The sequence below is a fragment of the Accipiter gentilis genome, chromosome 7 (genome assembly GCF_929443795.1).
Source record: "Accipiter gentilis chromosome 7, bAccGen1.1, whole genome shotgun sequence".
In the NCBI taxonomy this organism is placed as follows: domain Eukaryota; kingdom Metazoa; phylum Chordata; class Aves; order Accipitriformes; family Accipitridae; genus Astur; species Astur gentilis.
The window spans coordinates 4139422-4166576 of record NC_064886.1 but is presented as its reverse complement, the minus strand read 5'-3'; the positions used below and the strand labels follow the sequence as shown (position 1 = coordinate 4166576).

Here is a 27155-nt window from a genome sequence, read left to right as displayed (position 1 = left end):
GGAAGTGGAAAATTGTGAGAGCACATAAAAATCACTCATAGACCATTGCAACCATTCTCTACTCCAACATAATGCTGCACACCTTCAGAGACCTACTAATTAAAAATGAGGTTGGAGATGGGAGGATAGTAAGAGGAAAGCAACATTCAAGTAGCGTTTCAGCCTGAAAGTATTGCCTGTGGAAGACTGAGGGCTTAGTCTCAGAAGAGCTGCAGGTTAGGCAGCAGTGACGCAGACTACCCTGAACAGGCAATATCTCTGACTTTGCCTGGAGGTATCTTCTCCAAAGTCAGGGTAGGTTCAACTTCCTCTTAGTTTACCCCATTATCAGGAGTGAAGGTTTGGTGATATGGACTCTTCCCTCCATGAAACAACACATTCTATAAAGGCTCCAGAACAGCTGTCAGGTAACTAGGATGTGGCTTACCAGCTTGGCCCTGAATCAATCCAGTGAATTTCTTTGTATTTAAATCTTACTTGCCTTGGGGAATCCAGTCCTTCAGATGCATTCTCTTGCACATAGGTGCACACACAACGCACACAAAGTAAAAAGTAACTGGGAAGATGACCCAGTCTCTCCCTTACTGATGCAAATCAGTAACAAAATCCATCTTAACTGGTAGACAAAGTTAGGGTCCAGGTAAAGAAATGAACCTAGAGAGAGATGCTTGCACACTGTTCCAGCAGGTGCATCTGGACTGATTCTCGAGAGTGATAGACACTGTGGTAGCAATCAGATACAACCTATCTCCATGCTGACAGGCAGAACACAGTTCACACTGTGAGCACATATCCAAAGACACAGGTACAAAAGCAACAGCTTCTGGAGCCTCAAGCCACACTGTTCATGGATCGTGGTTGCAACCACATAAATTGAAGAGCCAGCGCTGATCTTCAAGTCACAGGCTGTAAACTCCTGGGTGTGCCTGCAGGGAGGCACCCTAAGAATTTAATTTCATATTGTCCCCTTGATTATTTTTTTTTTTTGCTGTGCAATCTGATGAAACATACACTGCATGTTGTTTAAGCGTCTGGCTGACCCCCTTCATACGGCAGCAAAGAAACTCCTCTTATATTTAGAAGCCCTCTTCTAGGGTTACATATCAAGATACATTCACACTGCTGTTTTGCAGAATGCAGCTGCCCTGTAAGAAGCGAAAGATGCTAACATGATCCAGGAGCTGAGGCCAGCAATTTCAAGTTTCCATCTGTCTCTGCCTGTAATACATGCAGGAAGGAAAAGAGAGCTGGACTTCAGGCATTAATTGGTGCCTTCAGCATGCAGGAAGACTGCATCAAAAAAATGGAAGCCCAGAGCAGCTTTGTGGAAGGAAGAGTCTGTTCTCCTGCCCAGGACACAGATGTTCAGTTGAAATATGTTTTACCACTTTTTCCCCCGCTATTTCATGAAATAACATCATTCAGCACATTCATGTGACAGCTTTTTTTTCTTTCACCAAAAAATGGTTAGGTGCAATGCAGAATAATAATGGGCCAAATCCAAATCTAGGTGCATGATGATGTAGAAGAGGTAATTTCCAGAGCCTGCCATAGATAATGAAATTTGTTTATATGTCCCTCAAAATATAAAGCAGGCACTAATTCCTCAGTCAGACAATAGCATTCTGCCTTCCACACCCACTGTTGTCACCAGGGGTCTTGCTGATTTGGGCAGCAAAACGTCCTTTAGCTTCCCTATGTTTGATACATCACTTTGTATGGGTCTGTCACACCTGCAACAGAATGATTTGGTTGTACAAGGACCATATTGATTTCCAGCACAAGCTGTGTTTGACTGCATTTCTCAAACATGGTTGAAAATTTATGTAAACATAAATAAATGAAGAGAACCGATACCAATACATTAGGAAAGCAAAAATAGGACTACCTATGACACAGAAGCACTAAAGGACATTAGGGGAATTGCCGCATTTTCCCCTCTCTGTCACATTAAGTGGTTTAATATAAAGCCTTTATTTTTATACCAATCAATACCACTGTAAGGTAGCAACATTTGTCTTCAGAAGCACTGAAGATACAATGGCTCAATTCTCAATTATATTAAGAGCGAGACTTCAAAGATATTTGTGAGCATCAAGATGCAAGTTAGATTTCCAGTATGGTTTTCAAAAGCATCTGAACAAGTCAGGTGTCTAGCTCCTATTGATCTAAATCCTTGTTAGGCACTTTCAAAAATACTTCAAGTTGCCTATCCCTACCCTCTAATGCCCAAATAACTTTGGAAATTTTTCTCCTCTCTCACACCACTAGCTGTGGTTTAGTTTAATATTTTGAGTTTAATATTTTGCAGAAGGGTGAAACTTTTTGTACGCAATTTGATTTTTAGTACACTGACACAGAAAACTATTACTACAGCAATGCAATGGTGTTTACTTTGATGCCAGCAATTCAAGGTGGTGGAAATCTGACCTCTGTTACCTGCTGAGCAACCTCCTTTGGTTACCTCATTTGACCACCTTCCCCTCGTGGTAGGAAAACCCCAAAGAGACCACTGAGGGATCATTTTGAAAAGGCCTCAACACTCTGTCTGAATGCTATTTTGAAAATGAAGCAAAGGGCCTACCTTGCTGATATTTTGAGCATTAACTGATCCTAGCAACTTCTGAATGTACTGGCTACAGTACAGACTGGTTGTATAGTATCATGTAGGCCAGAAATCCTGTTTTTGTTTTGATTCACTTTATTCTGAAACTGTCCAAGGGGTTAGAAAAAGGGTTATTACTCTTTAAAATAGAAGAGGCACCAAAACTTATGAAAGACACTTCCCACATACCAGAATGGACATGAATTAAAAGTCATTTTATTCCACTTCTCAATGACAGTTCTATCATATCTGATAATAAGGCAAGCTACTAAAAGTCCCACAAGACGTATCAGATCATTGAAATAGTATTCAAAAACCAAAGAGGAATTCACAGAACAGCCAGTTCTTGGGGTCATCAAAATCAGTGGCAAAATTCCCACATGGACAAATTCGATCAGTGTCAATGCTGAAGAAATCAACTGATGTCACCAGTGTTCATGAAGTTTTATACTGGAGTAATTAAGGATAGGCGATGCATCACTGACTTCAATGAAAAACAGAGTTTGGCAGAAAGAAAAGCAAAAAAGCACATTAGGAGTATAATATCAAGGCACAGAAAATACATGCTACTTTCAGGCATATGCTTTAACAGGTAAAGGTTTCTGGGAGATTATTACTTTTTTTAAATAGGTAGTTGTACTCCTGTCAGGCATAATTCTTTTCTCACTTGCACCTGCAAAACTCCCATGCATTTCTGGGTAGTCGGTCCAGATTTATGTTAGTGCAAGGAGAGTAAGTGTAAGTTGGCACAGCTTGCTTGAAGATGTAGTAACAGTTAAAGCAAATGGAGCAACAACCGCTGAAGATGTAGCCATCTGTCTTAATGCTCAGCAGAGCTTACTCTTTTTAACATGGAATATTTGTGTGACAAAACAAATATATTCTTTCTAACACTTTGCAGCTAATAAAGCTGTCCCATGCTGAATTTTCATAAGGTATCAAGAAACTGCAGTAATTTAGAGGCCATCAATTCTGTAACCTAAGGCTGTTCACTGAGTAATATCTTAGGATCAGCAAGAGTCTATGTAACTATGTAAGGGTACAAAAGTCTGTCCATCTCTTAACTGCATTGATGTATGGACTATTCATAGCTAGATGAGAGGATGAACTAAACAAAAAAAGACATGAACAAAGCAGAACACAATGAAACTATGTGACTTGCTAGAGGAACAATAACAAAGGGATGAAGAAGAAAATCTATTTAAAAAGAAGATCTTTTTTCAGATAAAAAAATAGGAACTTTTTACATACGTGGAGTTTAAAGAGGAAAATATGATCAGTGCAACTTTAATGCAGGACTGGAGCTAAGTCAAGGGAGTTCAACAATGAAAGACAACAAAACAAAAATAAATCATTAAGAAAAATATGGATGCTATGGAAGAAGAGTGTCTCTTAATAATCAAGTGATTGAAGTCGGTCCCAGGCGGTTAAAAATCCAAGGTAAAGACCTAAAAGCTGAGGATGACACAAGAAAGCAGCTGCTGAGTCAGAGTACGCCCACGGTATTATAAAATCTTACAGCAGGATAAAATCACAAACCCATGGTTACAATTGTGTTATGTTGAGACTATTTTAAAGTAATAAAAAAAAATATCCTTAATGGCCTGATCCAAAACCCACTGGAGGACTGGAGGCAACAGGAGTTCTACTAGCTTCAGTGGGCTCTGCATCAGTTCTTACATTGTGCACTATAAACAGTCTAGGTATGTTGGCTTTGTCTGGGTAGGGTCAGCCAGGGAACATCATGGATCCAGCATACATTCCATGTAAATGAGAAAGAAAATGGAGTTGTTACGGCAAGATCTCATTATACAGTAGGGTAAAAGAAAAAATGCTGCTTTATACTGAATTTCTTATAAATAAGTAATTTTGAAAACCTGGTCACGCCATGCTGATTAACTAACTGGACTATCAGTTCATCCACCAGTAACATGCCTCTGCAGACTTGTAGGGTCAAATCTAACAGTCTGGAATGAATGGTTTCCTTCTCTTCTTCTTTTTCCTTCCCAAGATTTACATGATGATATCCTCCAAGTGCAGTCCTGGTCTTCAGATAGCATGCTGCAAGGACACAGAAATAGGTATTTTTAAAGAGGAAAAGACAGTTTGACTTGTGAGTTTAAATTATTAATTCTACAGATCTAATGGATACATTATGCCACATTAGTGGCACTTGTTCTCTTAACAAATATCCCTCTAGATTAGTGGTTCAATACAGTTTTGAATCAAAGAGCTAAGTTTCTAATGGCACTGGTCATCTGTCAATCTGAACTGAATTTTTAAACTGAGTTACCTGAATCAATGCAAGTTAGGATCTTTCATTGCCAGGAAATGGGCTCTACTTGACAAAGTTTCATGAGGTCAACAGCATCTCTGCTTTCTTGAAGTGGTACATAAAACAGTCAAGGAAGAACAATACTTTCAGCAGTAGACAACTTGGTAAACACAACAGCAACACAACAGGTATTTTAAAAGGACTGGGTAACCTCTCTTGTGCATCCGCATTAGGAGAGGAAAGATCTGAGAAGTTTCCTCGAATTCTTGTGTTGGGGGTAGATCTCAGACATTACCCGTGGATGTACTGCTCTCACTGGCTTATCCCTAGATGCTGGGCTCTCTGCTGGAGTCTGAGACATCTTCTCCATGAAGCAGCTATCGCTTAGCAGCTCCTTAAAGAGCAATCTAGGACATGAGGCACTAAACAGTAAATACATCTGGCAGACAGCATTAACTCCTTTGCTGATTATCTCTTGGATGCTACTCAGGACTCTAATGGGCAGAATCTATTGTGGGGACATTTCCTTCATGCACAGATGAAACAACTGGACCAGAATTTTTAATGTGGCTTGCTAAGGAAATGAGGCTGATGTAATCACATTGCCTCTGGGCATCTACATGTGTCTGCCCACTGCTTAGCCTCTGAGCTAACTGAACACATTTGATAGACAGGTAGAGGACTTTAAGCTCTTACATTTTTACAAATCCAATAAAAAGAGGTAGGGTATCAAGAAGATAATCAGTTAGAGCCCTTACTGATAGAAAAGCAGCAGTACGAGCTCATTGCCTAGGTGGACACCAAGAATTAATGTGCGTAAGAGAGAATAGAAATGCCCTGACTTCAGACTTTGTGCTCTATCAGTTACTGGCAGGTCAATCCCTGCAGTGAAAGGCAGGTAGTCTTCCTTGACTTTTTTTTCTATGGTAAGGTACAGAGAACAGGATTGGCAATGTAAAGATCTGGAGGCTGGCTGTGTAATTCCCGTCATCTTACTGGCCCTCAGTTTATTCTGTCTCTGAAAGAGAGACAGTCCCTCAGTGAAATGGCTGCAAAGTCTTTTGAGAGTCTCAGGAAGGGGACAGCAGAGATATTAAAAATAATCTTGCATGCTTTTTCCCCCTGAAGAATTATTTCTAAGTTAGTAAGAAAAATGTGTGTATACATCTGTCCCTGGTGCACAGTCTAAATGCTTACTGCTTTTCCTTCTACCAGTAATTACCAATGTTGCATTACTGCGCATATGTTTGATTTAAGACCCTACTGATTATGAAACAGTATAAGCTAGTACTTTCCACACAGCCTAGCTGTCTCTCTGTCTTCCTCTGAAGCCATGCTGACAGGTGGTATTTCAGTGACTTCCTTGGGGTGAAGTTCTAGATCAAGTGAGATTAAAGAAGGGGTCAGAAGTTCACACTCCTCTATGAAAGCATTAAAATATAAAGGTTTGGATGAAATTCCAAAGTCACCGAACACAACTACCCTTCTCACATAAGTTATTACCAGAAGATGATTCTACTCTGCCTGTGGCCCTGGGGTTAAAGATAAACAAAGACAATGAACTTCTGATGTGAATTAGAAAAGTCTTGGACACTGGTCCATTGGCAGGAGTTTCTTGCATTCCTTTCCTTCTTTGTACTTAGTACTTTGGCTCCCCTTCCTCATACCAAAACTGTTGCTATCTCAGTCAGAGCTCTACAGAAAAGCTTGTGTCTTTACTTCACTCTAACACTTCTTACTAGTTCTCCACATTTCTACTTGACTCACTCCGACTTGCCTAGGCTGCAGAGAACCACTGGAGAGGTGCACAAAAGATGTGGGCTTTATATGATAGCCTTTGTGGCTCAAATGGGAAGCAAAACTCACGTGAGCTCCACTTCTGCCCCGAGCAGCATTGTCAAGCATCACTCAGCCATTAGAGGTAGTCTTAAAGTATGTGCTGTAAGAAGTTGCTTATCAGACTACTAACAGGCTATGCAGCAAACCCAGCAATGGAATAAGAATGCATGATTCCCATGGTAGCATGAAGTACAACATGACATGTTGAGATCCAGTTAAGAAAAGTGCTTGGGTTACCTAGGGTCCCCTTTATTTAAGGAGGTTCCAGCCTAGGATTACATTTCCCGAAGTCCTACCAGTAGGACTCAAATGAAATCCAAAGACACCAAATGTCTCGTGTTAGGAAAAAGCAAAACAAAACAGAACTTGGAATCTGCTCCAAAAATTTGGAGACTGCTCTGAAAACACAGATTGTGAACTACTGGAGAGCCCTCATTCACTGACAAAAATATTAGCTTTTGCGGATCAAAATACTTAGGAAGAGACAGGAAGGCTGACTCCAAATTCATTCAAGTCAGTGGAAAGGCTACTAACAGGCTTCATGAAGGAACATAAGAATAGTAGTACTGGGTCAGAGCAAACAGCCATCTTTGCGGCATCCCATCTCTGACAGTGACATGTTACAAATGCCTAAATGGACTGTATTAAGAAAAGGCTACATCCAGGGTGATACTTCTCCCTGTATTGCCTTCCACCTCTGGCAATCTGCATCTTAGAAACTTTCTGAGCCTGAGATTATATCTGCATCTTTGCACTTAAGCTTTTTTTTGTAACTTCACTCGTTGCTGTTTCAAATAATTTGTATTTTTTTGTATCCACAGCAACCAGAAGGAATAAGTCCCACAGCTGCACTGTATGGCACATGGAAAAGTATGTCCTCCTTGTTTAAAGCAGCTTTCCTCTGATGCCCCTTCATCTCATTCGTAACAGACAACAAATAATCATTCTTTATTTCACTGCCTTTAACTACTGATTCCTAAGTCATTCTTTCCCAAGCCAAAGAGATTGTGTCTATTTTGTCTGTCCACGTATAAAGTTTTTTTCATACCTTGCAACCCTTCTCTCTCCTTTTGTGTGTGCGTACACCACATCTTTCTTAAGACAAGGACATCAGAACTAGAGGCAGGATACAGGATGTGGTTCACAGCTGAGTGTCGCTGGTCATTAGGTATCTTGCCATTCGCTCTCTAACTGGACATATTACAGCAGATTGAGGCCACATGCAGTCTATGGCACACAGCTCTGCACTGTTTCAGTCTGTAGTGATGTCTCCTTATAGAAGACAAATGCATCCTTTTTCTCACTGCAGTTCTTGGTGGACAACATGCCTATGGGCACATATGCAGGGCTAGACTCAGTGGTGACACAAATACCGGTTTAAGTTAAATCTGAGCAAGCAGTGGAAGTGTAATTCAGCATTCGGGACTGGCAAGGTAGGATTGCAGGAGAAACTGACAGGAGAGGGTAAAAGTTACCGAATGGAGTAAGAATGAATTTGGCCTAGTGTGGAATGAGGGACAGCCCTGATTCAGCACACGCCGCAGTTTAACACTCAGTGATTCCCCGGTGTAATGAAGAACACACCAGTTTACATTGATCAAGACAGACAAGTTTTACTGCTGGGCTGTTAACTCCAGTGATGCAAGTGATAGCTTCCCCTTGTCTACATTCAGGGTCATGACTGCAGAAGGTAGATGGTTCCCAACTGTTGGGTGGGCCCTGTTCCAGGCTCTCTATATATGTATCACTATATATCTTAATGTATGTTTGCTAAAGATAACATGCCAGCATTAAAGACAAATGAGGCTCTCCAAGGCAGCAGTAGAAACCCCGAGTTGGCTTAGCGCCAAGTAAATCTTCAAAATGAAAAGTCAAGGCTGTTTCATCCATGCAGGCGTAGGTGTCGCCTGCTGTTATTCCTGTGCTACTGTTGCTCTGCAACTGAATAAACCAAAGAAGGCATGCAAGGAAGCTCGGGGCCCAGAGGTAGGAAATTTTCTGAAAAGTGAAAGGGTCTTCCTCTTCCCGAGTCTACCAGTATTATTGGGGTATAACTGGGGGTATTATTGGGGTTATAATGTCACTGTTTGTTCAAAGCAGGAATTTCTTGCTCTTCCTCTCTCTGCAGCTTCTACCATTTCTATACTCAACACCCCTGAATAGATATTCTTCTCCTGACTGAGGCATGTGGAGTACCATGGCAGCCCTCCTCAGCTCTGCTTAAAGCACAGGACTTAACCCCTAAGCAAGATGGAAAGCATAGTAGGTTTGGGTACTGAAAAAGCTGAAAGAGGAGATGTGGGAACAAATGGATAACTTTGGTTGGAATTTTTAATAGGTCATGTGGGTTTTGATACTCAGAAGCTACTGAAATTCAGCAAGTTAGGCACTGACCTCATTGAACCGGTCTTCTAGAAATACCAGTCATAGAGAGGAAATTCCTTTCCAGTGAATGCTGAAGGAATCTGCGTCCAGAGACGGAGAAGGATTTCAGTGCTCCATTCACAGTGGTTTCAATGACAGATGCTTAAGAGTGGCAAAGAGGGTTTTCAGCAATTAAGTTGTGAGTTTGCACAGAAGGGGACCCAGAAACTCTGTCGAAGACAGCAAGGGACTACTTGGGACTGTGCAACAGTGGTGGTGATAAGCCACAGGGCACCATCCCCAAAACTGCTGGACCAACTGCCTGGCATATCGGATGCCTTGACCCAGATAGAACTTCGGAAGGAAGATGTAGCTGTCCAGGTTGCAGCTGCGGGGGAGTGACAGCTGCCTGTCTTTGGGGCTGGGACATTGGTGGCCTCTCTGGTGGGAGCTGTACTCTGACTGAACCACTGAGTCTCCAGAGAAAAGGGCTTCAGGAAGAGGAGGGCAGACTGCAGACCATCAGGGTGTACAAACAGGAGACCAACAGGGTATCCACAGAGACTGTGGAGGAGAGTGCCTGAGCTCCACAAAGCAAAGGATGAACAACTAAAGACTACAATTGAAAAGCTGAATGAAGACTTCCATGATGGGGAGGGCCTGAAGTTTGTGACTTCTGGCAGGAGAAGGAAGGTTCCTTCTTGGCCTGCGGATCCACCAGGACATGTAGCCAGCCCCTTGGGGGAAGGTGAAGAGTTGTATTGAAGGAGACTTCAGAGCCAGCTGAGCCTGAACCATTTCTATGCCAAGAGGAAAACCTGTGTAACAATTGATAGAGATTCCCTCCCGCCAACCTGACTTGGATGTCTCAGGTTGGTTGCTTTCCAGAAGCTCAGATTTGGGACATTGTGGAAGAACTCCTGAAGCTCATCCAGCCCTCAAACTCATTACACCTTGCATCTTTGACACCATCAGCAGGACCATGGATAAATCAGAATGAGCTATTGAAATTTATCAAAGGGTTTATTATACTCAAGATAACACCCTCTGTGAGAAGCTCTAACAGTCATGGGAGAACAGATAAAGTACTAATGCAGATTAGAAATAGGATGGTAGAATGGTAAACAAGCTCTAGGGAGAGATACTGAAGAATATGGAAGGAGAATACAAGGGGGTACTCCCAATGTTGATTTGCAGTGAGACTTGTTATCCTTTGAAGACCAAAAGAAGCCACAAGGAATGTCAGCAGGAGCAACTGGGTAATATGGTAGCTGATGAATTCCATGTCGATAAAACATACAGTAACAAATCCTGGAAGGGTCAAGCTTTTCATATATACTGCTTTAGTCTAAATTAACTTTCAGGAAAAATGCATGTGTAGGTCATGGAAGCATCAAATCTGTGGCTAATGGTAATCAGATATATCAGTTACAGGGCTGACCGTCATTCTAGTAAGGCTATTTTGTACTATCTTATTAATACTGAAGCATATATATTAAAGTTAGCATAGAAGTAGTTTACAATCACTTCACATTAGCAGAGTGCAAAATGGCTGTTAGTAAATAATCATGACCAAGGTACAAATGGATTTGAGATAACTGCATGGAGCATGCAATGCCATCCACACCAGTGGCATGTCAAACTCAAAGACAATTTAGTATAAAAGATGAATGTCCAAGAGTAAGGCAACAAAGGGGGCTCAGGTAAGCATGGAGGATGGAAAGGCCAGTTTGGTGCTTCTGTTCACTCGTTTTCACATCAGAGGAATAAAGAAGATCGTTGCTCCCATCAAACACTTTCTTAGAAGCAACGGCTCTTTGGAGGGTGACAGGTGAGAGGGAGAAGGGGAGTAGTAAAGAGACTGGAAAGCCAGAGAGCAGGGTGAATCCAGTAGACCTTGAGTCCTCACAAAACTCAAGGTGCCATTTGGCCAAGAGACCTCTATGGAAGCTATTCACTGAATACAGAAATTAATATCCCAGCAGTGTGCTGAGAGTTCCCAGTCACCTGTCAATGCTTCCATCTAACCCAGAGATTTTTCTCTTTTAAAAAAACCAAAAACAATTTAAAAAAAATCCTCAAAAGACAAAACTTAAGGAAAAACCCACAAAGTCATATTATACTGATCTACTGCTGCTTACTTCTTTGAGAGTAGGAAAGAGAGAGGTGCTTACAAATACTAGCTAGATGTAAAGCGCTAACTACTACTAGTATCTGGCAGTGGGCACAAAAAAGCATTCACACTCCACACAGAGGATCCTACTGTAGTCTAAGTGAAATGTTGACTACAACTAAATGTAGGTAGTGTGCTCTGGTTAACATGAATGCTTCAGATCAGTGTTGTCTGCCCTTCTCTCCTCCTACTTAAAAAAAAATTATTGAGCTGCTATCCTTGCCTGAGAAATGATGAGTAAGGTAGTAGAAGCGAACAGAAGTATTTACTGCTGCTGTCAATTACAAAACTTGGCACACCCTGCCTGAAGGGACTTGGGTTTAAATCTGTGAGGGCTGAACAAACTGAACACAAGCTGACCCAAAGAGAGATTTATGCTTGCAAAATGCCTGGGAAATTAATGAATATACAATAAGCTTCTGATTCTGCAGCACCATCCACTAATATCCTACAGAAATGGACGCCATCTCCACTAACTTCCCTGCAGTTCAACATGGCATACTTCAAGTTTTTGTCTGAAAATGTTGTACATGTTTAACCAGCTACTCCATTCCACTCCCTGGAGATGTCTGCATTTCAGTGGTGGATGAGGTGATCTCTGTTTATAGTTTACACATAAGTTTGTAGAGTGCACTGAAAGGCTCTGCAACCAAAACAGCCAGTAAGAAACTGATTTAAATTGGTTATTTTAATGGGAAGTGCACATTACTATGGAGAAAAGAACATACTGTTGCACAACCTTAAGAAAGGATATCAATACATTAATTACTTTTGTCCTCTTTTCCAAATAAGATTATAATCCGTCTAGGTAACCACTGCGTATATAGAGATTCATTTGTCGAGCTTCTTTACTATTGTTCCAGGTGTACAAAGGCAGGTCAATTACACAGCACTGAGAGTGAACAACCTTATCCCACAGCAAGCCAAGTCAAAATTACATTTGTGGTCACTTTTGGTATAGTTATGGTCACCTTAATATCAAACAGTAAAATAGTCATTGACTGTCATCTTCTCCTTGCAAAGTTAAAAGATATGTTGGAGAGATTATGAGACTGAAAATTAGCACCTTGGCACTCTATTACCTGAAATCTAAGGATCTCTATGCACTTGGTCTTGAGATGGTGAAACTGAGGAGCAGAAAAGGCAAAAAGCAGCTGGCCTAAACTTGAAAAGCCTAAGGGAGTTTCTAGAAAATCCAATGCTGGTAAGACACAGTGGTTTGCATTTAACCACAGATAACAGAGTTTTCTAAATTGCAAAGTAAGTAAAAATTGCTCTTTTGGAAAACATGTGTGCATGCCTACATTTTAACATTAGTACGTAGTTCTGACAATCTTTCTTATTTTGAAGCTCATGCACAGAGAATTTTTGTATTTGAACTAGTAGCATTTTGCTTACCGTTGTGAAATGAACTACGCAATAGATTCCAATGATGACAAGGCCAATGATAATTGATGCAACAGCAACCCAGAGTGCATTGCGACCCAGTCTTTTTGACCCTTCTATATCTCCTTGATTATAACTGTTTAAAGCCTGTAAAAGAGAAACAGAGAGTTTGTGACTTTTTTTTAAACAGAAATCTAAACAAACCCATGTGACTGCTTTGAAGTAACATTAAGTCCCCTGCACATTGGTCCTGTAGAAAGGACTTCAGAAAATGCTGATTTGCTTTGTAAAATAAACATCCACTGCCAACAGTCCAAGGTAAGCAGGGACTCCAGTTTTCTGTTCTGCTCATTTTCAGTACATTTCATTGCAACTACAGCTCTTTTATTTGCAGTGGTGAGGCTATATTCATATGATAAGTTTTTGTGTACACACCAGCATAAAAGCTGTCAAGTCGGCTCTAAGCCACCCACTTGCATAAAATCAGTGGCTTTTATCTCTGGCAATATTTTTGTAGTATATATGAACTGTTAGTTGGCTGCTTCATTAGCAGTGAAATAAAGTCTTATGCTTTATAGGACCATAAGCATGAAAAGGAGCATAAATAGGCTGCATTTTTACAGAAAGCCTCAGGAAAATTTCTTAAAAAAAGCTTGCTAATTTCCTATTTTTCCAACATTTTACTTTTCAAAACAAGTCTGAAGAATTAATAGGTAGTTTGCTGGTGGTGAAAAAAACCCACAAAACAAAGTATAGATCATCTGAACAAAACATCTGATTGCCATCTTCATGGGCTAGAAATTCTGTCCCTTTGCATTTTTGGAACATACTGATAATTATTATCATATACATCCTGAGGTATGCATCAGACATACGGATATTATCTCAACAGACTTGAGTTTATCTCTATCCACCCATGACTTAGCAGATGATTTACATTCATTACATGCAGAGACAGCAAGGTGTGAAAGGACCACTCTGATCTTCTAGTCTTTTGTGAGACAGACTATAGGATTTTCTGAATTAATTTTTGTTTTAACCAGACCATATTTTTAAAAGAAAAGCATCAGTGAAGGACACTGAAGTATTCCAGTACTAACATAGTTTGTCGTAACTTCTTCCTAAGAATAAGATGCTATCAAAGAATAATAAAATTATTTCTAAGAAATATTTTCTAAGATCAGGAGAGTTTGAGTTCATAAATCATGACATTGAGCCCAGATTTCTTTATCAGATTGCACTATTGAACTATCTCAGCATACTTCCTCAGGCAATCAGGTTAGTCATAACCTGTTCTTTAGTATCTCCTAAGTATTCCAGGAAATATCCTAGAAGTGGGAGGTGCGGGGGGAGAAATATGGGGACCTGATCAAATGAACTGTTTTGTGGACCAAGTAATTCATGTTACCTTTAGAAAACGACTGCACAAGGTATCACCAAGTGCTGTTATGAAAGTGCTTTAGTTACGAACCACTTTTGTAGCAAAGACAGAACAACAGCTAATTCAACAGAGCGAAGATCTGAGACTGTGGAGAGTAGGAAAGGAATGAACTTCAGAGGATACCAAGCATTGTTGTAGAGCCTTTCTTCCCAAGCAGAAAAATAATTAGGCACATTATCTGTGTGCGTTCTGTCGATTAGTGAGCACACAGAAGTTAATGGACTAGATGGATCCTTGGTGTTAGCACTGCAGTAAGATCGCTCGTGCCAAGACAGTCCCAAAGCAATGAAGCCTATATTCCTAGAATTGCATCTCAAGGATAAGTGCAGATACTTATTCTCTGGTGTCTAAGAAAGGCTGAGCTGCTGATGCACCCTTGCCCTTAAAGAGAGCACTGATACATTTCTTCTCTACCTGGAAGCCTGCATGCCTAAACATTTCTCTATTTTATTTCCCTAAAGAATATCACTAATATCTCTGCTCTGCTGTCAGATTTCATTGAGGTTGGCTAGTGGACTTAAAGGATATAGCAGGGAAAGAGGGAAGAGATGGAAATAAGAGATGGACACAAACATATAGTCAAATAGGATGACTGTCCAAGCCTTGTTTCCTTAGGGTATCAGGCTAGCCACACCTGACCATTCAGGCAGAAAACCAGCAGCTGTGCTGAGACACAGTCACCTCTGATTCTCCACCAGTGTGGCTTCCTGTTACAAAAGGTGGCTGGTACAGTTCCTCTTACCTAACTTACTCCCCTGTTTTCAGCAGTCCCGTCTACAGGAGAAGAGCCTTCTTAGGTTTTCTCAAAATATATTCAGGAAGGTCAATAAAAGGAGTATCAGGAGAAACATGGCTTGGCTCGGTCTTGACCAGGCTGACTTCTCCTCCTGCCTCTGTCAGCCACTATGAATGTGACTGTGGCTATAGGGAGAAACATGGAGAAGCATCACTGACACCCTAGCCCTGACTTTGTTCTCCCCACCCATCAAAGGGCTCACTTTCCATGACATGTAGAGAGTGGTCTTGCGAACACTATAAACTCAGTTCCCCATACACGTGGTCTAAAGACTGAGACAGAGTTGTAAGCAAGACATGGCAGCACCAGCTTGTAGTTATGCGCAATTTTACTAATGTATTTAGGAAGTCCAGAGAATGTCCATGTGATTTCTGCAGGTAGCGCATAAATAATTCACCCTGTGCACTTTAATAAATAATGTCATTTTAATACAAATCCACAGTGAAGAGGAGGAAAACAGCATTAATGATAAAGAAGAGGATTTGGGAGAGACAGGAAGGAGACAAAAGTTTCTTTATTAAGAGGTTTAAATTAAATGGCATAACTTAGACAGCGTTCAAGAAAAAAATAAGAGGTTTGAGGGAATGGTTGGGGTCTGATGCAAAGCTATTTGAAATTAATTTACTTCCGTCTGCTTCAAAGAGCCCTTGGATCAAGCTTCCAGTTTTCAATGTTAGGCATAGACAACATAAACAGATGTAACATTTAAGGCTTTAACAGTTAATTTCCAAGGCCTAGGCAATATATACAGAATACAAGCATCTGCATGTGACATTTGGTCTGTCCAACTTTTAAAATAAATTTCAGCCATTTTCAACCTAATACCATATGATTTCTCATGTTTCTGCTACCTCGCTCACTATGATGTCATAAACTAAATTAAAGCCACAGTTCTGCAGCTGCTTATTTACTTGAGCAATCTCAGTGACTTGACCAGGTTCACACACATCTATTTATAAAAGATATTCTCAACAATGAAGCAACTTAACCTCATAGGAACAGAAATTTGCTGAATTAGCCACAAACTGGTAATCCCTTTTAACGTGCATTTTCTGTTCCGCAGTCCCAGAGCACCGCTTATGGCAAAAGCAGAAAGAACACTGAGTTACTTCAGAAATCCTCCTCTAGAGCTCTTACAAATCTGGGCAGACCAAACTGAGGTTCTCTGATAAACATTTTGCACGCTCTCCATGAGCCAGACTGTAACAAACCTTATTTGGCTGTGCCTGGAAGTGAGACACTCTCTCTAGTTCAGATGAAAGGAAGAATGAGACATGCTGGCTCAGTATGACTCCTCACTGTGAACAACTTACAGGGAAGGAGAAAGAAGAGAGGGGACTTGGGAGCAATTCAGAACCAGGCTTGAGCTCTGCTTTTTGGCAGATGAAACAGGCAGGTGATGAGCAGGACACAATGACAAGGGAGTTTGCTCTGCAGGCTGTATAGCAGCATGCAAACAAACACTGGACTTCTGTGTCTCTGGGGTCAGGCCAAAAGTGTTGTTGTAGAGGAAAAGCTTACCAGTGTGCAAAGACAGGGGCCGTGCAAAACTTACGAATGGCTGCTGAGCCTTGTTGTTAAGTATTCCTGAAATAGGTACAGGCTGTCCCATATGATGTTAGATGTCCAGGTACCTACAAGCTACTTAAAAACAGCTGTATAAACAATAAACTTTCCAAATAAACTTTCTAACTAAAAAGGAGTAGAGCTGTACAGGAACACTGGTCACTATGCCTGACCAAAGCCAATATGCTGTACATGGCTCGTTAGGATCCCAATCAGAAGAGGTGACCTCCTCAGAAAGCAAGTTCCATCCTTTGCTGTCCCATGACTTCTACCACCCTCTTGCTCATTGTTTCTGCTTAGGGAAACTAATATAGAGACAAGGCATGCGAATCCAAGGGTAACAAATGCAGTCAAAGAACTTGTTACTATCAGAGACAGATGAGCCAAGATTGTCACAGCTTGACCACATATGTTGTTTGAAACATGCAAATGATTAAACAGAAATATGTCAACATGAAGAGGGAGTTAGGAGCAAACAAGCATGGAGAAATAGCTTTTAAGAGACTGAAGTTGTTACATATCTAAGGCCCTATGGAATTAGATGACTAGTCTGACATACAGATCTCTGACAGACAACTTAAGGTGCTGTATTGAGAAAGGCCAACAAAGTTTGTTCGACTATCGGACCTCAGAGCTGACATTAGAAATATCTGATTCATTTTTCAGAGTTGTCCCACAGCTTCTCTCTAGCTCTGATTCCATGAGTCAGATACAGCCAGTCCACCTGGGCCAGTTCTCAGATACAACTGACAGTTCACTGCCAGCTAAGCGCTCTTTGGGTTCACAATAGGGGGAAGTGACACCACTGCAGACAAGGAGCCAAAGAGCTCGGTGACACACTGCCTAGCCACAGCCCCTTGCACCAGAGAAGACTCTTCTGTCACATGAGCCTCCTGACTTGGTACCTGCACCCCACACTCCTACCCTGATGCCTGTGGCCTCACATATGTGAGAAAGAATAGGGAGAATCTGAGCAAGGCACCTCTGCAGTTGACTGAGCCAACTAATCGTACAGCAACACGATATAGCTGCTGGAAGCAACAGGAAGCAGGAGAACTCTCAGCATCTGGCTGGAACTGCAGAAGAGTACTGAGGAGAACAGTAATCCTACAGCCAGGAGTCCTGGCCAGGACCCTAGGGAAAACAGATCTCCATTACTGCCAAGCAACCCTCACACCTGCAAGTGACCAGCAACTGGTTTGATGGAGCTGCTCTTTTAATGCCAATATATATCAACACATTGATGCCATTAAGTGTCCATTGTCCCAGCTATCCTCTTACCCCTGTCATAAGAAATAGATTTCTTTCACAAAGGTGCTAAGAAACAAGAAGAGGTTATTATCACAACAGGGAGATCTTGGGAGAGCTTGATTCTAAAAATATAGTCAAGGAGGTAGGCCTGAAATGGTAAGGTTTGTGCCCCCAAGGGTGATAAAGAAGTGAGGAAACCAGTGCTGGAGTTGTAAATGGGTCAGCAGAAGAGACAGAAGGGACTGAAGACAAATCTGTCATTTAATTCAGGGGTGTGTTAGAGCCCAGACTCTACTTTTAGAGTGGAAACATTGTCTGAATTGAGAGCACGTAAGGAGGACGTGACAGGCAAACAGGGGACTGAACCATGCCCCTCTAGAAGCCAACAGGACTTTTCCTTCCAGGCCCATTCTCGGCAGTGGAAAATTATACAGAACTCTACTTTTATGGGTCTGTAACTCTTCTGACACGAGATCTCAGGCAAGCTCTGCTGACTACAAAGGTATCTTCTGCAAGAAAAGAAAATAACCCAATTGTGTATCTCAGTGTTAGCCCTTAGCAACTCTAAGAAACAAGGAAAGAGAGGGAGGATGTAGATCCCAGCAGAAGTGGGAATAAAACCAGCATAGGTTAAAATGCAGAACCTGGAGTTGAGGTTAATGGAGCAGTTACAAGTTGCAGCTCTAAAAGGCAAGGGAATCAGGCTGTGGAAAAGAAGATGGACACGTTATTTTCAGGGAAAAGGAGAGGTTCTAAGTAAGAATGATACTGAAACAGAAGGGATTCACATACAGTAGAGGTTATTGGTTTGGGTTTTGTTTCCCTCCTTTAAGGGAATGGGCAGCTGAGACCTGCACAGACTGTTTCGCATTCAGGAAGTGCTCTTCCCACCCTGCTTCTACATATCCCCTGATGACAGTTACTTAAGCCTGACTCCAAAAGCCTACATGAACTTCAACTAGGGCGTGGGTGGAGATTTCTCCATATGGGGTGCAAAAATCTTTAGAGGCCAAATTCTGTCCTTGACAGTTAACTTCTGTGCAGCCCCAGAGCTTTGGTGAAAGTACTGTCACAATGAACAGATGCTCACAGCCCCAGATCATCAGCTCTCATTACTTTATATAGCACCCTAAGTGTCCACAGACAGAAAGGATGGTGGGTACCAGCAGAACCAAATCTTCTCAAATCAAGGAAAAGAGCACATTGTACAGTTAAGTTAACAACAAAATAAACACAGAAAAAAAATGCAATGACAGCTAATACTCATCTGGACAAAAAAGGTTGTGAAGATGGCTTTGGAATAGCTCCTTTAAATAATTTTCAAGCTTAAGCAATGCGATTTCTGATCAGTCTTACCAGTTTTAAAAGAGCCTGCTTTAGTACGTTTTAGATATAGCTAATTCTTCTTATACTTAATTGCAAAAGGGAACAACTATATTTTTACTTACCTTTTCAGACTGGCTGTCAGAGAAAAGGATGAAAATACACAGTATGTTTTAAACCCTTTTCAGCTCCTAAACAACAGAAGTACATTGCAGTATTACTGATTACACTGATCATATATACTATTAGAAAAGTCTGGATCTGACTCTGCAACTTTTAACTCAGAGAAGAAGATTCTGTTCTAATAATCCTTTTGAAGTTAACGGGATTACTGGATTATTAATGACTATGCAAATCAATTATGGGTTGTGCAGGAGTAAGGCTGTTCTCTCAGTGTACTCGATACTCAATTTTAGAGGAGTTTTTACCAACAACCTACAATCATTATTGTTGCGTGTATTATTCTAGCAAATAGTATCAGGCTGAAGAACCTGTTTACTGGAAAAACAGCACTTCTATCGTATTTGATTAGCTGAAGCAGAAACCACATCTATTTCTTTGCAAATCTGTTTTATGTTCCCAAACTGCCGCTTTCACATATAGATGCTACGCCCAACTCAGTGTGCAAATTAGTTGATGTAACAAATCCCATTGACTGGGATAAACCTCCCTCCCTTATCTAGCCTGATACTGCAAACTTGATTTGAACTGCCTCTCACTCCACGTTTTATATCTGCTGCCGGGATAGCTTAAGCGGACACCCTGACTGAGCCTGCTGATGCTCTCAGGCTCGCTGCCTCACCTAACTTTGTCCACGCGCGTCAGGGACAAGTGGTTGAAAAGGCGCCTGGATGCCCGCTACCCTGACGGCTCCTCCGACCCCGCTTTGCTCCTGCAGGTCCCAGGAGGGACCGGCCGGGAGCACGGCGGCTGCGGCTGGGCCGGCGCCGAGAGCCGGAGGTCGCCCCGCTGAACACCCGAGCCCAAGCGGAAGGTCCCCTGGGCACCCGGCGGGGTGCTACTCACCATGACGGCGAAGACGAAGGCGACAATGTTGACGGGATAGGCGGGACAGAAGCAGGCGAGGATGCTGAGGAGCAGGTAGTTCTTGGGCCGCGGCTGCGGCGGCCCGTCGGGCAGCTCATCCTCGATGTCGGTCTCGGGGCTGTTCTCCAGAGCCCTCTTGATGTCGGTACCGGCGGGGAGCGCGGACATGGGGCTGCGGTGCGGCGGGCGGGCGGCTCGAAAAGCCCAGCGCCGCGCACCGGGCAGGCGTGACCCTGCCGCGGCGCCGAGCCAAGGGAGCCGCCCGGCGCGGCGCGGCGCCTCCCCGGGACGGGCACCCGGCAGTGCTGCGGGGCGGGGGTGTGTGTGTGTGGCAAGGGGGCTGCCCTTCCGCTAAGTCTGTCGAGCCGGGAGTAAATTCACGGGAGGAATCGGAAAAAAAAAGAAAACCAAACAGTGCCGTCGAAGGTTTCCAGCGCCGCGTCCCGGCTGCGGCTGGCCGGAGACGGGCGGGGGTTCCGCGGGCTGTCCCTGTCCTGCCCCTAGGAGCCTCCCCCGCCGGCGGCACGGCGGGGTCCGGAGCCACATGGCCTTCGGCTGTTCCGGTCGTTCCCGAAACTTTTTAACTGTTTGCAGTTAAACGACTTTAACCGACTTTGCCTTACCTCCGGGAAGAACTTCGCCGTCTCGTTTCTAGCCTCAGTGAGCTCCATCAGCAAGTGGCGTAAAGGCTGCAAAGGCGTTTCCTTTGATCTGGGCTGAATTTGTCATCCATCTCCTAACCCCGGTGGCTTGCTAAACTTGACAAAACCATGAAAGATTGGCAGAAAATAACCATCTTAAAGCATTTTGGTGGCTCAGGCCCAGGGTATTTTTGCCAATTGATTGGCAAGTGATTCAGTCCTTACTGAACATAACACCTCTAAGGTGAAATCCACTTTGGGGGATGCGGGAAGGGGAACAAGGAAATGAATCTTTATTATTTCCAAAAACTACTGTATCGAAAAAAAACCCACAAAACACCACCAAACCACATAACAAGTAAATAAAGATCTGCTTCCATCATAGTTTTAAGTTGGTGGGGAAAGTATGACAGCCTGCACCCAGAAAGGCACAGGCTCTGTTTCTGCCATGTGATATAAGACAGAAGATCTTTATAACTGCATAGAGCTTCAGCAAAATGGAGAGACTTCTGATAAGATGAAGGTTGGAGCTGAGATTTTGCTCCGACTGGCTCCCCCTGAGAGCATTTAATTAATTAAAGTTACGGAAAACAGTAAGGTGCATTTAGAGCTTTATGAATGAGCTACTTTTGTCACTGGGAGTGTTGCAATTGACTTGAACGGAGCCACAGTTTCCCATTTCTGGGTATCATCCTACAATATAAAATGGAGTCAACGCAGTAAAGACATAAGAAATACAAGTGCAGTATTTTTACTTTCATACACATTAATCATATCTCAGCTGCATGCCTGGAATATAATGCAGAAGGAGAATCTGCTGATCTATCAAAACGTCAAAAGAAAAGATTCTGCATCTTTAGGAAAGAGTAAGAAATATCAAAGTTACATCTGCTTGCCAAAGTACCCATTAGTGTTCAGGCACAAGCTCTTTGTAGCTGTAAAATCTCTGATATGTTTGTTCTCAGGGTACTTTAAACACAGTCACCACACAAGCTCAGAAAATGCAGTTTGCATCACACCATACAATTACTTTTAGAATAGATTTCAGTAGGGATCGAGGCCATGGACGTACCCTGTGCAAGGGATCAACATCTCCCAGGGCCACTCAAGCCTTTAATTCATGAGAACATTTTCAGGGAAACATTGTAATGGCTTAATGAGTTTGAGTTTGTCTGCATGTAGTTGAAACACTAACAGGCAAATAAGAACCTATTATCAGGCATGTCAATGAGAACATCCAGCTCACATGGGGCAGTCTGAGCCATTAATGTTGAACATAAACAAGCACAACAAAAAGCTGCTGGCACATCAGCTCTACAGAGAAGGAAAATGTGCAGAGATTAGCCAGGGAGACTTGAAATTGCAGTATGAGGATGGGATGTAGATTCTTACTGTCTAACATCAGACACTGAGTTTAAGTGCCTTTATGGGGGGCTTCCAAGAGGGTGATTCAGAGACTGGTGGACTTATCAGTCACATCAGGCCAACAACCTGCACTAAGTGTTTCACTGAGGATCACGAACCGTTAGGAGGAATCTGGACTCTGTTAAATTGGACCATGTTAATCCCTTCCCAGGTCTCTCAAAGACACAGACCTAATAGTAGAACCTGGGGTTCCTTGTGTGTTTCTAGAAACAGTAAAGTTTAATTGTTCAAATGAGGCTGCTAAGGGATGCTAATGGACTGTAAAAAAAGCAGGAGACAGGAAGTGGTGAGATGTGTGGAGCAATAAAAGATATTATAGATATTCAGGGGCAATTTGTGATAATGAGAGCTCATTAAGAGGTTCTTGAGATGGTTCTGTCATGAGGCAGTTATTGTAGCTGAATTTAGTAGTTTGTTTTACGTAGAAGATGGGTTAAAATCCAAGAAGTATATCCTGTTAGGACAAGATTGATTAAATTTTAAATGGCACTGTCTTGTAGCTACTTACTGAGGTAAAGAAAAAGAAGGAGGTATTCAGCCAATAGTTTGGTTTCACAGACTGCAGTGGTGGAGGGTAGTTGAACCTGGGAAAGGTTCTTACCTCAGAGGGAAGAACCACTGTGCTGATATGGCTCAGCAGAAACCTGTGAAAATTATTTAAGAACATCAGCTGAGAGTTTTAAGATGTAGTTTCATGGAGAACAATCATAAAAATAGTCCTCCAAAAGAATGAGTCAGAGTACCCAATATTCTTGCTTACAGTCTTGCACTTCTAGCTGAGTCTTGAAAAAGAAACTGATCACTCTGTACAGAGCAGAGATTTTCCCAGTGATATGAGTAAGGCAAGATACTGGATAAATTGCTTATGATGATGGGCAAAGCAGATGGGCTAGAGACATGACAGTTTCAACATTTTTTTTTTTTTTAAAGGTCTTCCTCCCCTGATTTCAGAGGGTGCTATAGCTTGACAGCAGGATTTGTTGTAAAGCAGAATATGGTCTCTCCACCACACTTGGCTGTATTGCTGGCTGGTAGGACTCTCCTCAAAGGCACGTTCATGGCTTGCCGTGGTTCTGGAAAGTTCTAGCGTCTGCACACACAAGTCAAAGTCCACATAAAGATCAAAAATGGTAGTTTAATGCTCAGAGGTTGTTTGGTATTAACATATATGTCCAGACAACACGATACAAGGAGCTTCCGTCTTGGTTCTCCACAGCACTAAAAGAGCAGAGGCTCTACAAATGCTGAGCACTATGAACTCTTCTCAAGTGTAGAGTCACGCCAGAAGGAGCTGGTGGGACCTTGTACTGGCCTGAGAGACCAGTCAGATGGGCTAGGCTTCCCTAGCCTCCCTCGGTGTAAGGTCAGGGAGGCATTTCCAGATCACAGTTCTTGCTGGAACAATGCGGCTATGTGTCACCAAACTGGACTTATAAGGGAGTGTGATTAACACAGTCAATCCCTATGCAGCAGAGCTGGTGATGTTCAACAAATCTAATTTCAGATCATGCGCTCTGCTATCCTATGGCAAAAATGAGCACGTTGCGCTTCCCCAATTACTCTTAGACAAAAAGAGAGCAAGTGAAAAATTTTTAAGAGTGTGCAGTGTGCCCAACAGAGGAATAGTAACCTGACAGTAATGCAAACAGTGTCTTTGTAAAACAATCTATCTGTTATTTCTCAGTATGATCACACAGCTGTCTATCATTGCCTCTGTTTCAAACCCTTCTGGGTTATTAAGCTGAAAAAAGGACTATAGAAATAATAAAGGAGACCTGTGAGCAACACTTTTACACTTTTCCAAAGAACTGTTGTTCTCCGGCTAGATCATGGACTCAAGCCTTTCCAAATACAGCAGACAAGATGTTCACAGGAACCTTTCTCCACCCAGACTTAAAAACAGCTTTCAGGGAAGGAGGTCACAGTAACAGTCAATGGCCATGTAAGGCTCCAAGCTGAGTTCTACTTAACTGAAGAAAAAATCCTCCCAAGCACTTTCCAACATTTAGCCATACTTTATCCTTCCTGAGAGAACAGTAAACCTGGCTATCTTGTAATCCCAAGGGAAGAGAAAACTATATACTGGAAGTAATTCAATATCTAAAATTCTCATACTGTATCCATTGCGCAGTAATTTAAAATTCTTCATATGCTTCATCACAGTATCTCATGATAGCAAAAACAGTCCCTGTTTTACAAAGGGAACAAGCAAGCCCATGGGGATTAAGGCTATGTATACACAGCAGGGCTGCTACTTCTGTCATGTAGCTCAATGCTCTGACTCTCCCCCAAAAGGGGGATCACCTGGAGATGGGACACACGAGATGGATGGGGGCCTCCCATATTCCAAAAAGTAGTATTTCAGCTTGTTTTAATAACTGCTTGTACAGAAGTATTCTTCTACATGGGAGCAGAGGAGGACTAATCCACCCTTTTATTTTTAAAGACAATTCTGTATCTGGTCATTCTGGTCTTGACAAGTATGCGGGAACATCCCTTCTCTGCCTGCTGTTCATTCTCACGATTGTCAGGCCATTTAGCAAGATTGTGGCTATGAAGAACAAAGACAGAACTGCATTATTGGTTCTTGTTGCTAGCAAGTTATAAAGAAATCTGTGTCACCCAAGCAACTATTGGAGGGAAATGATTCCCTATCTGTTCCCAGTTAGCAATGCCGAATGAACCAGTGTCTCCAGGGTCTGCAGCTTTTCCTCTTTGCAGGCTTACTGCTAAATCAGTCCTTTCTTTTGTACATTTTGAACATTTCAGTGTCCACATTTGCTTTGCACTCGTAGATCTTTGCTTAGAAGCCTCTATTTATAGTGAACTGAGGTGAACTGTGTTTTTTACTTCTGCCTGAACTTCAGCCGCAGAAAACTTTATTATTTTTTTTTTTTTTCCTTAGGCCTTAAACCCAAATACCTCCACAGTTTGAGTTTGGCGTTTTCAAGTTTTGGACCAGAACTCTGTGCCTGCTGCTTATCACTAAGAAAGAAGCAGTAGTTTTGATTCTACATTACAGTTAGAGTTGAATAGAAGTTACAGAAAATCCTGAATGGGGTGAGATGTAAGAGAAGAGCTTGCCCTTGTTGTTATTGATCTTCAGGTAATACTTTCTAATCTTATTTGGTTGGCTCCTAGGAAACTTATTACAAATACAGAAAGTTTATGTGAGTATGACATTTCATCCTAGACTCAGAACAAGGAATAAAGTAACTCAGAATAAGGAATAAACAAGTAGCCTCAGTGTGATGGCAGTGAATATACTATTAACCAACAGAAAAGTTGGATAGAAATGGAGATTATATTAATGACTAAAACAGGTACAGCAGATGACTAAGCAGGACTAAGGAATGCAGGACTACTATACTTCCAAGAAGTGCAAAAAGAAAGAAATCTATTGTAATTCATTGTGTTGACCCCAACAGAGCTGTACCATGAAGGTTTACTGGCAGGCTTTGGGAAGTAGCCATTATGCTTTTGGGTTTAGATGTTTTGGTATCTCCTAGCTGCTGTGTGGGTAATTATGTTGTTTGTATAGTGGAACTTGCAGACGGAAGCAATTTGTACAGGCATGTTGAAAGCGCTAAACTTACTTAAACATGAAAAGAAATGAGAAGGGAGAGATTTGGGAGGCTGTTTAAGGCTGCTTACTGATACCTATCATTTATTATTATTATTGATTGAAAATCAATATTTTGATCAAACTCTTTGTCAACATTACACAAAGGAAATTGTTGTAATAAGCTATCATAAAGACAGTTGTTCCTAGCTCTGATGTAAGTTTCTGTGTTGACAGGATCACAGAATGTTCATAAATTCCATTCAGACAGTGCTGGGTAATGACAAACTAAAATCCCTTTATCCAGGAGACAAAAACTAAGCTTACTCGAGGGCCCTTAAATTCCAGTAGATTCAGTGGGAGCCTAGCAAAGGTATTATTAATTTATGAGGTTGAATCAGATAGGTACACTTTACTGGTTTTCATACATATTAAATATTCACACAGTTATACTTTTCCTAAGATAGGGAGCTGCTGTATTATTTAACTGAATACTGTAGTCAAGGAGTTACAAGAATAATTTTGATGGTGATTTCTCATGGAAGGCATAGTAGTGGGTGGACTTATAAAGAGACAGAGACAACTCATCTGAAAATTATTTCTTTTCCAGGAGAAACAGATAAGAGTCAATATCCGTGCATGGCACAAATGTTGAATAAAGAGGCCTACCTGCCCTTTAACCCTCTGGCATTAAAAAATGATAACATTCAGGAATCAAAAGCTAAATTCCTGTTGGCTTTTTTTTTTTTTTTTGCCAACTTGCATATATTTGCATTACATTGCACTTCAAGAATCAATTTAGAGCTTTCCCTAAGTCTGTTCATGTTACTGTCATTATTTCTTCTAGTATAGAACCAGTTAGGGCACAACAAGGCCATGTCTCATTTTTCCTGCTTTTGAAGTGGACAGAGTTTAATATGTGGCATATTAAATAGTAGCAAGTGTAATGGTTGGAGGGATGCATGTTCCCATTCTTAAAAATGATTGATCAGGACTCTTTTTGCTACTGTATTTCTGTGGGTATTACTGAGTCAGCAGTGTCTGTGGGGCTGATGCATTATTCTACCACTGGAATTAGTGTACACTGATGTTGTAATAGGTACTGTGAAAGAAATACCTTTCTTAGTTTAAACATAACTTTGCAATTTTAGCCTTGCAGCTGTATATTCTTGTTTTTCATTGTTGACTAGAACTGTAGGCTGTGGCTTTGCAAACATCAAAGGTCCACGATGAGCTGTTAACTTTGGTAAATTATTCATGGTAAATAAATATGTGAACAGGGAAATGTTCAGATAAAAATGAAAGTTTCCTTCATAGTCTGAGATTGTTTTTGCATTCACTGATAATTTCCTGAAGTACTATCGTAATTTGAAGACAATAAATAAGTTGACTGTGCAAACCTGCTAGTGCTTCTTTATGTTTTTCATGATCTACCCTTTTCCATTCTATCTCCTGGCTTCT

General features: G+C 41.7%; 1 protein-coding gene across 1 annotated transcript; it reads right to left on the bottom strand.

The window, feature by feature from the left end:
- Positions 1 to 2799: 2799 nt before the first annotated feature.
- On the bottom strand, positions 2800 to 20766 carry TMEM233 (transmembrane protein 233). Its single transcript, XM_049805557.1, has 4 exons — positions 20690 to 20766; positions 20046 to 20423; positions 12655 to 12789; positions 2800 to 4666 (listed from the first exon to the last, which is right to left on the bottom strand). Exons 2-4 carry the CDS (start codon positions 20232 to 20234, stop codon positions 4655 to 4657), a joined length of 336 nt encoding a protein of 111 aa, XP_049661514.1. The 5' UTR covers positions 20235 to 20423; positions 20690 to 20766; the 3' UTR covers positions 2800 to 4654.
- Between the last annotated feature and the right edge of the window lie 6389 nt (positions 20767 to 27155).

Bases quoted from the DNA above. Each gene is read 5' to 3' on its own strand.
- TMEM233 (XM_049805557.1), bottom strand. From the start codon at position 20,234: ATGTCCGCGCTCCCCGCCGGTACCGACATCAAGAGGGCTCTGGAGAAC. The intron at 12,790-20,045 runs GTGAGTAGCACC...TCTCTTTTACAG, and splicing joins CCTTCGTCTTCGCCGTCATG to GCTTTAAACAGTTATAATCA.